The sequence below is a fragment of the Liolophura sinensis genome, chromosome 11 (genome assembly GCF_032854445.1).
Source record: "Liolophura sinensis isolate JHLJ2023 chromosome 11, CUHK_Ljap_v2, whole genome shotgun sequence".
In the NCBI taxonomy this organism is placed as follows: domain Eukaryota; kingdom Metazoa; phylum Mollusca; class Polyplacophora; order Chitonida; family Chitonidae; genus Liolophura; species Liolophura sinensis.
In genome coordinates, this window is record NC_088305.1 from 669,309 (window position 1) to 681,709 (window position 12,401).

The window sequence follows — 12,401 nt, forward strand, 5'->3', positions numbered from 1 at the left end:
TGTTGAGTTGCTGGAGACGAAGTGGGTAAAATTGCTGTTATATTTGACAGGAGATTGACGGTACTGAGAGTCTGGTATTCCCGCCTGAAGTTACAGCACAACGCATCAGAGTGATCGTTTCTGAGAAGGTTGACCCTGAGTCCCCTGTGAACTTCAAACTTGATGTCCGCGCCTGCTTTAAGACCAGTAGGTTTCTAAGAGAAGCTAACTTCCTGTACCAAAGAACCATTACACACCTTCAACAAGATTTGCCCCTTACAGAAATATTATGTGCGACTTTGTAGTTTAGAGTTATGGCATTTTTGTGTTGACATTAAAATCCAAAAGACTGTTGTGTGGTGATGAAAAATAATATTCTTCAGGGTGTAATCTGTCTTGTTAATCGCATAACGTTCTGTAACTGGTGTTATAATTTCTTGTATTTGATGCCCCACAGCAACAACAACGCCAAGGGTTACACCATTTACCAGTGTACAACCTCCTCCGGGAACACCGAGTGTGATTTTGCCACCTGGTACACCATCTGTAGTACAGCCACCTGTCACTCCAAGCGTGATACTACCACCGCTGACACCGAGCGTCAAACCTCCTCCAGGAACACCGAGTGTGATTTTGCCACCTGGTACCCCGACGGTGGTGACCTTGCCAAGCACAACTAGTTCGTTTACACCTGCTCCTTCTTGCCTGGATGTAGAAGGTGTTGTAGGAGAAGACGTCCCTACAGAGAGTATGTCCGTGTCTAGTAATCAAGACCAAGTAGATCTACTGGGACAGGAAGGTTCCTCCTGGACTTCAAGCCCCTCAGATGTGGAGCCATCTGTCACGGTGACAGTAGACGAGGAAGGCTCAGGGGCTGTAGGTAGCCTGAGACTTCCTGGTGTAGGAACAGAAAATGTGAAAGACTTCCTCATCATGTTGGTTGATAAAGACGACAACATGACACCCTTTGTACCAGAGTATCGTCCATCTGGTGTAAGTATGAAAAGGTGTCTTCCTCTGGTGTGTTATGGATTTTTTGTTACTGATTTTGTGTATGTATCGAATAATGAAGAAATCGGAAATGTTTGTGTCGTTCCCGCCTTTCCTACCAGTAACGTTCCTTCATATTTGTTGTTTCAGACGTTTAACGTTGGAGAGCTGGTTGTTTTCCCGGTTGACACGGTGGTTGCCAAAGTAAAGATACTTATTGAGAAGACAAGTCCCCTTCTACCAGTTTCAACACAATTATCCGTGAAGAAATGTGTACCCGTCAGTGAAGGTAAGTGGTTATGCCTCTCTTCGCAGCCTAAACGATGTAGCATTATGTTGTTTTTGGCTATGAATTTATACATAGAACTGATCAGTTTGGTGGCCGGAGGATACTTGTTTAGAGAATTCTAACAGTTTATCTTAAATCGTGTATCTTATGTTACAAGACATAGTGCTGTTTTTAACGATTGTACTTGTATGTCAGGTACAACTCCGTCTGTGTGTGAGATTGTTGAGGGCATGGCGGACCCAACTGTCATACCGGATGAGAGCATTTCCACAAACGACGATAACACAGATGTTAGCAAGTTGAGACCCACGAGTGAAGAACCGTACACGAGCCGCGCTCCCAGACCAAGTGTTACTGTAACACTGTCACCGATCAGTGAGGTGCCCTTGGGAAGTGTTAGCCTGTTGCCAAAATCTCCTGAGAGTAACATCAAAAAGTTTACTGTGGAAATTCAGCCGCTGGGATCTGAAGAATTTACGGCATACGAAGGACCAGAATCGCCTCTGAAGGTAAAATCTACATGCGCGGACAGCATTAATGATAATTACAAAATGCATTATGCACAGGTGTGGACAAGATAAAGGAGCAGTTGTTAGAAAACGGACACTAAAAATATGTCCGAAAAAAGTTGTGGCGTATCATTATATTTGTAGCTTAGTTCATGCTAGAATAATTACGTATTGTTAAAGTAAAGATGCAAAAGAAAGGTAAAAGTTCCCTTGTATTGTAATGTGTGACGATGTTCCCTTGGCAAAAGAATGGTTCGTTCTTAATAATGTTGAGTTGCTGGAGACGAAGTGGGTAAAATTGCTGTTATATTTGACAGGAGATTGACGGTACTGAGAGTCTGGTATTCCCGCCTGAAGTTACAGCACAACGCATCAGAGTGATCGTTTCTGAGAAGGTTGACCCTGAGTCCCCTGTGAACTTCAAACTTGATGTCCGCGCCTGCTTTAAGACCAGTAGGTTTCTAAGAGAAGCTAACTTCCTGTACCAAAGAACCATTACACACCTTCAACAAGATTTGCCCCTTACAGAAATATTATGTGCGACTTTGTAGTTTAGAGTTATGGCATTTTTGTGTTGACATTAAAATCCAAAAGACTGTTGTGTGGTGATGAAAAATAATATTCTTCAGGGTGTAATCTGTCTTGTTAATCGCATAACGTTCTGTAACTGCTGTTATAATTTCTTGTATTTGATGCCCCACAGCAACAACAACGCCAAGGGTTACACCATTTACCAGTTTACAACCTCCTCCGGGAACACCGAGTGTGATTTTGCCACCTGGTACACCATCTGTAGTACAGCCACCTGTCACTCCAAGCGTGATACTACCACCGCTGACACCGAGCGTCAAACCTCCTCCAGGAACACCGAGTGTGATTTTGCCACCTGGTACCCCGACGGTGGTGACCTTGCCAAGCACAACTAGTTCGTTTACACCTGCTCCTTCTTGCCTGGATGTAGAAGGTGTTGTAGGAGAAGACGTCCCTACAGAGAGTATGTCCGTGTCTAGTAATCAAGACCAAGTAGATCTACTGGGACAGGAAGGTTCCTCCTGGACTTCAAGCCCCTCAGATGTGGAGCCATCTGTCACGGTGACAGTAGACGAGGAAGGCTCAGGGGCTGTAGGTAGCCTGAGACTTCCTGGTGTTGGAACAGAAAATGTGAAAGACTTCCTCATCATGTTGGTTGATAAAGACGACAACATGACACCCTTTGTACCAGAGTATCGTCCATCTGGTGTAAGTATGAAAAGGTGTCTGCCTCTGGTGTGTTATGGATTTTTTGTTACTGATTTTGTGTATGTATCGAATAATGAAGAAATCGGAAATGTTTGTGTCGTTCCCGCCTTTCCTACCAGTAACGTTCCTTCATATTTGTTGTTTCAGACGTTTAACGTTGGAGAGCTGGTTTTTTTTCCGGTTGACACGGTAGTTGCCAAAGTAAAGATACTTATTGAGAAGACAAGTCCCCTTCTACCAGTTTCAACAAAATTATCCGTGAAGAAATGTGTACCCGTCAGTGAAGGTAAGTGGTTATGCCTCTCTTCGCAGCCTAAACGATGTAGCATTATGCTTTTTTTGGCTATGAATTTATACATAGAACTGATCAGTTTGGTGGCCGGAGGATACTTGTTTAGAGAATTCTAACAGTTTATCTTAAATCGTGTATCTTATGTTACAAGACATAGTGCTGTTTTTAACGATTGTACTTGTATGTCAGGTACAACTCCGTCTGTGTGTGAGATTGTTGAGGGCATGGCGGACCCAACTGTCATACCGGATGAGAGCATTTCCACAAACGACGATAACACAGATGTTAGCAAGTTGAGACCCACGAGTGAAGAACCGTACACGAGCCGCGCTCCCAGACCAAGTGTTACTGTAACACTGTCACCGATCAGTGAGGTGCCCTTGGGAAGTGTTAGCCTGTTGCCAAAATCTCCTGAGAGTAACATCAAAAAGTTTACTGTGGAAATTCAGCCGCTGGGATCTGAAGAATTTACGGCATACGAAGGACCAGAATCGCCTCTGAAGGTAAAATCTACATGCGCGGACAGCATTAATGATAATTACAAAATGCATTATGCACAGGTGTGGACAAGATAAAGGAGCAGTTGTTAGAAAACGGACACTAAAAATATGTCCGAAAAAAGTTGTGGCGTATCATTATATTTGTAGCTTAGTTCATGCTAGAATAATTACGTATTGTTAAAGTAAAGATGCAAAAGAAAGGTAAAAGTTCCCTTGTATTGTAATGTGTGACGATGTTCCCTTGGCAAAAGAATGGTTCGTTCTTAATAATGTTGAGTTGCTGGAGACGAAGTGGGTAAAATTGCTGTTATATTTGACAGGAGATTGACGGTACTGAGAGTCTGGTATTCCCGCCTGAAGTTACAGCACAACGCATCAGAGTGATCGTTTCTGAGAAGGTTGACCCTGAGTCCCCTGTGAACTTCAAACTTGATGTCCGCGCGTGCTTTAAGACCAGTAGGTTTCTAAGAGAAGCTAACTTCCTGTACCAAAGAACCATTACACACCTTCAACAAGATTTGCCCCTTACAGAAATATTATGTGCGACTATGTAGTTTAGAGTTATGGCATTTTTGTGTTGACATTAAAATCCAAAAGACTGTTGTGTGGTGATGAAAAATAATATTCTTCAGGGTGTAATCTGTCTTGTTAATCGCATAACGTTCTGTAACTGCTGTTATAATTTCTTGTATTTGATGCCCCACAGCAACAACAACGCCAAGGGTTACACCATTTACCAGTGTACAACCTCCTCCGGGAACACCGAGTGTGATTTTGCCACCTGGTACACCATCTGTAGTACAGCCACCTGTCACTCCAAGCGTGATACTACCACCGCTGACACCGAGCGTCAAACCTCCTCCAGGAACACCGAGTGTGATTTTGCCACCTGGTACCCCGGCGGTGGTGACCTTGCCAAGCACAACTAGTTCGTTTACACCTGCTCCTTCTTGCCTGGATGTAGAAGGTGTTGTAGGAGAAGACGTCCCTACAGAGAGTATGTCCGTGTCTAGTAATCAAGACCAAGTAGATCTACTGGGACAGGAAGGTTCCTCCTGGACTTCAAGCCCCTCAGATGTGGAGCCATCTGTCACGGTGACAGTAGACGAGGAAGGCTCAGGGGCTGTAGGTAGCCTGAGACTTCCTGGTGTAGGAACAGAAAATGTGAAAGACTTCCACATCATGTTGGTTGATAAAGACGACAACATGACACCCTTTGTACCAGAGTATCGTCCATCTGGTGTAAGTATAAAAAAGGAGTCTTCCTCTGGTGTGTTATGGATTTTTTGTTACTGATTTTGTGTATGTATCGAATAATGAAGAAATCGGAAATGTTTGTGTCGTTCCCGCCTTTCCTACCAGTAACGTTCCTTCATATTTGTTGTTTCAGACGTTTAACGTTGGAGAGCTGGTTGTTTTCCCGGTTGACACGGTGGTTGCCAAAGTAAAGATACTTATTGAGAAGACAAGTTCCCTTCTACCAGTTTCAACAAAATTATCCGTGAAGAAATGTGTACCCGTCAGTGAAGGTAAGTGGTTATGCCTCTTTTCGCAGCCTAAACGATGTAGCATTATGTTGTTTTTGGCTATGAATTTATACATAGAACTGATCAGTTTGGTGGCCGGAGGATACTTGTTTAGAGAATTCTAACAGTTTATCTTAAATCGTGTATCTTATGTTACAAGACATAGTGCTGTTTTTAACGATTGTATTTGTATGTCAGGTACAACTCCATCTGTGTGTGAGATTGTTGAGGGCATGGCGGACCCAACTGTCATACCGGATGAGAGCATTTCCACAAACGACGATAACACAGATGTTAGCAAGTTGAGACCCACGAGTGAAGAACCGTACACGAGCCGCGCTCCCAGACCAAGTGTTACTGTAACACTGTCACCGATCAGTGAGGTGCCCTTGGGAAGTGTTAGCCTGTTGCCAAAATCTCCTGAGAGTAACATCAAAAAGTTTACTGTGGAAATTCAGCCGCTGGGATCTGAAGAATTTACGGCATACGAAGGACCAGAATCGCCTCTGAAGGTAAAATCTACATGCGCGGACAGCATTAATGATAATTACAAAATGCATTATGCACAGGTGTGGACAAGATAAAGGAGCAGTTGTTAGAAAACGGACACTAAAAATATGTCCGAAAAAAGTTGTGGCGTATCATTATATTTGTAGCTTAGTTCATGCTAGAATAATTACGTATTGTTAAAGTAAAGAGGCAATAGAAAGGTAAAAGTTCCCTTGTATTGTAATGTGTGACGATGTTCCCTTGGCAAAAGAATGGTTCGTTCTTAATAATGTTGAGTTGCTGGAGACGAAGTTGGTTAAATTGCTGTTATATTTGACAGGAGATTGACGGTACTGAGAGTCTGGTATTCCCGCCTGAAGTTACAGCACAGCGCATCAGAGTGATCGTTTCTGAGAAGGTTGACCCTGAGTCCCCTGTGAACTTCAAACTTGATGTCCGCGCCTGCTTTAAGACTAGTAGGTTTCTAAGAGAAGCTAACTTCCTGTACCAAAGAACCATTACACACCTTCAACAAGATTTGCCCCTTACAGAAATATTATGTGCGACTTTGTAGTTTAGAGTTATGGCATTTTTGTGTTGACATTAAAATCCAAAAGACTGTTGTGTGGTGATGAAAAATAATATTCTTCAGGGTGTAATCTGTCTTGTTAATCGCATAACGTTCTGTAACTGCTGTTATAATTTCTTGTATTTGATACCCCACAGCAACAACAACGCCAAGGGTTACACCATTTACCAGTGTACAACCTCCTCCGGGAACACCGAGTGTGATTTTGCCACCTGGTACACCATCTGTAGTACAGCCACCTGTCACTCCAAGCGTGATACTACCACCGCTGACACCGAGCGTCAAACCTCCTCCAGGAACACCGAGTGTGATTTTGCCACCTGGTACCCCGACGGTGGTGACCTTGCCAAGCACAACTAGTTCGTTTACACCTGCTCCTTCTTGCCTGGATGTAGAAGGTGTTGTAGGAGAAGACGTCCCTACAGAGAGTATGTCCGTGTCTAGTAATCAAGACCAAGTAGATCTACTGGGACAGGAAGGTTCCTCCTGGACTTCAAGCCCCTCAGATGTGGAGCCATCTGTCACGGTGACAGTAGACGAGGAAGGCTCAGGGGCTGTAGGTAGCCTGAGACTTCCTGGTGTAGGAACAGAAAATGTGAAAGACTTCCTCATCATGTTGGTTGATAAAGACGACAACATGACACCCTTTGTACCAGAGTATCGTCCATCTGGTGTAAGTATGAAAAGGAGTCTTCCTCTGGTGTGTTATGGATTTTTTGTTACTGATTTTGTGTATGTATCGAATAATGAAGAAATCGGAAATGTTTGTGTCGTTCCCGCCTTTCCTACCAGTAACGTTCCTTCATATTTGTTGTTTCAGACGTTTAACGTTGGAGAGCTGGTTGTTTTCCCGGTTGACACGGTGGTTGCCAAAGTAAAGATACTTATTGAGAAGACAAGTCCCCTTCTACCAGTTTCAACAAAATTATCCGTGAAGAAATGTGTACCCGTCAGTGAAGGTAAGTGGTTATGCCTCTTTTCGCAGCCTAAACGATGTAGCATTATGTTGTTTTTGGCTATGAATTTATACATAGAACTGATCAGTTTGGTGGCCGGAGGATACTGGTTTAGAGAATTCTAACAGTTTATCTTAAACCGTGTATCTTAAGTTACAAGACATAGTGCTGTTTTTAACGATTGTACTTGTATGTCAGGTACAACTCCGTCTGTGTGTGAGATTGTTGAGGGCATGGCGGACCCAACTGTCATACCGGATGAGAGCATTTCCACAAACGACGATAACACAGATGTTAGCAAGTTGAGACCCACGAGTGAAGAACCGTACACGAGCCGCGCTCCCAGACCAAGTGTTACTGTAACACTGTCACCGATCAGTGAGGTGCCCTTGGGAAGTGTTAGCCTGTTGCCAAAATCTCCTGAGAGTAACATCAAAAAGTTTACTGTGGAAATTCAGCCGCTGGGATCTGAAGAATTTACGGCATACGAAGGACCAGAATCGCCTCTGAAGGTAAAATCTACATGCGCGGACAGCATTAATGATAATTACAAAATGCATTATGCACAGGTGTGGACAAGATAAAGGAGCAGTTGTTAGAAAACGGACACTAAAAATATGTCCGAAAAAAGTTGTGGCGTATCATTATATTTGTAGCTTAGTTCATGCTAGAATAATTACGTATTGTTAAAGTAAAGATGCAAAAGAAAGGTAAAAGTTCCCTTGTATTGTAATGTGTGACGATGTTCCCTTGGCAAAAGAATGGTTCGTTCTTAATAATGTTGAGTTGCTGGAGACGAAGTGGGTAAAATTGCTGTTATATTTGACAGGAGATTGACGGTACTGAGAGTCTGGTATTCCCGCCTGAAGTTACAGCACAACGCATCAGAGTGATCGTTTCTGAGAAGGTTGACCCTGAGTCCCCTGTGAACTTCAAACTTGATGTCCGCGCGTGCTTTAAGACCAGTAGGTTTCTAAGAGAAGCTAACTTCCTGTACCAAAGAACCATTACACACCTTCAACAAGATTTGCCCCTTACAGAAATATTATGTGCGACTATGTAGTTTAGAGTTATGGCATTTTTGTGTTGACATTAAAATCCAAAAGACTGTTGTGTGGTGATGAAAAATAATATTCTTCAGGGTGTAATCTGTCTTGTTAATCGCATAACGTTCTGTAACTGCTGTTATAATTTCTTGTATTTGATGCCCCACAGCAACAACAACGCCAAGGGTTACACCATTTACCAGTGTACAACCTCCTCCGGGAACACCGAGTGTGATTTTGCCACCTGGTACACCATCTGTAGTACAGCCACCTGTCACTCCAAGCGTGATACTACCACCGCTGACACCGAGCGTCAAACCTCCTCCAGGAACACCGAGTGTGATTTTGCCACCTGGTACCCCGGCGGTGGTGACCTTGCCAAGCACAACTAGTTCGTTTACACCTGCTCCTTCTTGCCTGGATGTAGAAGGTGTTGTAGGAGAAGACGTCCCTACAGAGAGTATGTCCGTGTCTAGTAATCAAGACCAAGTAGATCTACTGGGACAGGAAGGTTCCTCCTGGACTTCAAGCCCCTCAGATGTGGAGCCATCTGTCACGGTGACAGTAGACGAGGAAGGCTCAGGGGCTGTAGGTAGCCTGAGACTTCCTGGTGTAGGAACAGAAAATGTGAAAGACTTCCACATCATGTTGGTTGATAAAGACGACAACATGACACCCTTTGTACCAGAGTATCGTCCATCTGGTGTAAGTATAAAAAAGGAGTCTTCCTCTGGTGTGTTATGGATTTTTTGTTACTGATTTTGTGTATGTATCGAATAATGAAGAAATCGGAAATGTTTGTGTCGTTCCCGCCTTTCCTACCAGTAACGTTCCTTCATATTTGTTGTTTCAGACGTTTAACGTTGGAGAGCTGGTTGTTTTCCCGGTTGACACGGTGGTTGCCAAAGTAAAGATACTTATTGAGAAGACAAGTTCCCTTCTACCAGTTTCAACAAAATTATCCGTGAAGAAATGTGTACCCGTCAGTGAAGGTAAGTGGTTATGCCTCTTTTCGCAGCCTAAACGATGTAGCATTATGTTGTTTTTGGCTATGAATTTATACATAGAACTGATCAGTTTGGTGGCCGGAGGATACTTGTTTAGAGAATTCTAACAGTTTATCTTAAATCGTGTATCTTATGTTACAAGACATAGTGCTGTTTTTAACGATTGTATTTGTATGTCAGGTACAACTCCATCTGTGTGTGAGATTGTTGAGGGCATGGCGGACCCAACTGTCATACCGGATGAGAGCATTTCCACAAACGACGATAACACAGATGTTAGCAAGTTGAGACCCACGAGTGAAGAACCGTACACGAGCCGCGCTCCCAGACCAAGTGTTACTGTAACACTGTCACCGATCAGTGAGGTGCCCTTGGGAAGTGTTAGCCTGTTGCCAAAATCTCCTGAGAGTAACATCAAAAAGTTTACTGTGGAAATTCAGCCGCTGGGATCTGAAGAATTTACGGCATACGAAGGACCAGAATCGCCTCTGAAGGTAAAATCTACATGCGCGGACAGCATTAATGATAATTACAAAATGCATTATGCACAGGTGTGGACAAGATAAAGGAGCAGTTGTTAGAAAACGGACACTAAAAATATGTCCGAAAAAAGTTGTGGCGTATCATTATATTTGTAGCTTAGTTCATGCTAGAATAATTACGTATTGTTAAAGTAAAGAGGCAATAGAAAGGTAAAAGTTCCCTTGTATTGTAATGTGTGACGATGTTCCCTTGGCAAAAGAATGGTTCGTTCTTAATAATGTTGAGTTGCTGGAGACGAAGTTGGTTAAATTGCTGTTATATTTGACAGGAGATTGACGGTACTGAGAGTCTGGTATTCCCGCCTGAAGTTACAGCACAGCGCATCAGAGTGATCGTTTCTGAGAAGGTTGACCCTGAGTCCCCTGTGAACTTCAAACTTGATGTCCGCGCCTGCTTTAAGACTAGTAGGTTTCTAAGAGAAGCTAACTTCCTGTACCAAAGAACCATTACACACCTTCAACAAGATTTGCCCCTTACAGAAATATTATGTGCGACTTTGTAGTTTAGAGTTATGGCATTTTTGTGTTGACATTAAAATCCAAAAGACTGTTGTGTGGTGATGAAAAATAATATTCTTCAGGGTGTAATCTGTCTTGTTAATCGCATAACGTTCTGTAACTGCTGTTATAATTTCTTGTATTTGATACCCCACAGCAACAACAACGCCAAGGGTTACACCATTTACCAGTGTACAACCTCCTCCGGGAACACCGAGTGTGATTTTGCCACCTGGTACACCATCTGTAGTACAGCCACCTGTCACTCCAAGCGTGATACTACCACCGCTGACACCGAGCGTCAAACCTCCTCCAGGAACACCGAGTGTGATTTTGCCACCTGGTACCCCGACGGTGGTGACCTTGCCAAGCACAACTAGTTCGTTTACACCTGCTCCTTCTTGCCTGGATGTAGAAGGTGTTGTAGGAGAAGACGTCCCTACAGAGAGTATGTCCGTGTCTAGTAATCAAGACCAAGTAGATCTACTGGGACAGGAAGGTTCCTCCTGGACTTCAAGCCCCTCAGATGTGGAGCCATCTGTCACGGTGACAGTAGACGAGGAAGGCTCAGGGGCTGTAGGTAGCCTGAGACTTCCTGGTGTAGGAACAGAAAATGTGAAAGACTTCCTCATCATGTTGGTTGATAAAGACGACAACATGACACCCTTTGTACCAGAGTATCGTCCATCTGGTGTAAGTATGAAAAGGAGTCTTCCTCTGGTGTGTTATGGATTTTTTGTTACTGATTTTGTGTATGTATCGAATAATGAAGAAATCGGAAATGTTTGTGTCGTTCCCGCCTTTCCTACCAGTAACGTTCCTTCATATTTGTTGTTTCAGACGTTTAACGTTGGAGAGCTGGTTGTTTTCCCGGTTGACACGGTGGTTGCCAAAGTAAAGATACTTATTGAGAAGACAAGTCCCCTTCTACCAGTTTCAACAAAATTATCCGTGAAGAAATGTGTACCCGTCAGTGAAGGTAAGTGGTTATGCCTCTTTTCGCAGCCTAAACGATGTAGCATTATGTTGTTTTTGGCTATGAATTTATACATAGAACTGATCAGTTTGGTGGCCGGAGGATACTGGTTTAGAGAATTCTAACAGTTTATCTTAAACCGTGTATCTTAAGTTACAAGACATAGTGCTGTTTTTAACGATTGTACTTGTATGTCAGGTACAACTCCGTCTGTGTGTGAGATTGTTGAGGGCATGGCGGACCCAACTGTCATACCGGATGAGAGCATTTCCACAAACGACGATAACACAGATGTTAGCAAGTTGAGACCCACGAGTGAAGAACCGTACACGAGCCGCGCTCCCAGACCAAGTGTTACTGTAACACTGTCACCGATCAGTGAGGTGCCCTTGGGAAGTGTTAGCCTGTTGCCAAAATCTCCTGAGAGTAACATCAAAAAGTTTACTGTGGAAATTCAGCCGCTGGGATCTGAAGAATTTACGGCATACGAAGGACCAGAATCGCCTCTGAAGGTAAAATCTACATGCGCGGACAGCATTAATGATAATTACAAAATGCATTATGCACAGGTGTGGACAAGATAAAGGAGCAGTTGTTAGAAAACGGACACTAAAAATATGTCCGAAAAAAGTTGTGGCGTATCATTATATTTGTAGCTTAGTTCATGCTAGAATAATTACGTATTGTTAAAGTAAAGAGGCAATAGAAAGGTAAAAGTTCCCTTGTATTGTAATGTGTGACGATGTTCCCTTGGCAAAAGAATGGTTCGTTCTTAATAATGTTGAGTTGCTGGAGACGAAGTGGGTTAAATTGCTGTTATATTTGACAGGAGATTGACGGTACTGAGAGTCTGGTATTCCCGCCTGAAGTTACAGCACAGCGCATCAGAGTGATCGTTTCTGAGAAGGTTGACCCTGAGTCCCCTGTGAACTTCAAACTTGATGTCCGCGCCTGCTTTAAGACCAGTAGGTTTC

The 12,401-nt window shown here is 43.3% G+C and overlaps 1 protein-coding gene across 1 annotated transcript in view; it reads left to right on the top strand.

Annotated features, from left to right (window-relative positions):
- LOC135477728 (mucin-16-like) overlaps positions 1–12,401 on the top strand; it is a 141,302-nt gene that overhangs the window by 84,522 nt on the left and 44,379 nt on the right. The window contains exons 82-106 of the mRNA XM_064757923.1: positions 51–186; positions 437–972; positions 1,120–1,258; positions 1,454–1,767; positions 2,085–2,220; positions 2,471–3,006; positions 3,154–3,292; positions 3,488–3,801; positions 4,119–4,254; positions 4,505–5,040; positions 5,189–5,327; positions 5,523–5,836; positions 6,154–6,289; positions 6,540–7,075; positions 7,223–7,361; positions 7,557–7,870; positions 8,188–8,323; positions 8,574–9,109; positions 9,258–9,396; positions 9,592–9,905; positions 10,223–10,358; positions 10,609–11,144; positions 11,292–11,430; positions 11,626–11,939; positions 12,257–12,392. Of these exons, the coding sequence (XP_064613993.1) occupies positions 51–186; positions 437–972; positions 1,120–1,258; positions 1,454–1,767; positions 2,085–2,220; positions 2,471–3,006; positions 3,154–3,292; positions 3,488–3,801; positions 4,119–4,254; positions 4,505–5,040; positions 5,189–5,327; positions 5,523–5,836; positions 6,154–6,289; positions 6,540–7,075; positions 7,223–7,361; positions 7,557–7,870; positions 8,188–8,323; positions 8,574–9,109; positions 9,258–9,396; positions 9,592–9,905; positions 10,223–10,358; positions 10,609–11,144; positions 11,292–11,430; positions 11,626–11,939; positions 12,257–12,392 (6,886 nt within the window). The remainder of the gene's footprint in view (positions 1–50; positions 187–436; positions 973–1,119; positions 1,259–1,453; positions 1,768–2,084; positions 2,221–2,470; positions 3,007–3,153; positions 3,293–3,487; positions 3,802–4,118; positions 4,255–4,504; positions 5,041–5,188; positions 5,328–5,522; positions 5,837–6,153; positions 6,290–6,539; positions 7,076–7,222; positions 7,362–7,556; positions 7,871–8,187; positions 8,324–8,573; positions 9,110–9,257; positions 9,397–9,591; positions 9,906–10,222; positions 10,359–10,608; positions 11,145–11,291; positions 11,431–11,625; positions 11,940–12,256; positions 12,393–12,401) is intronic.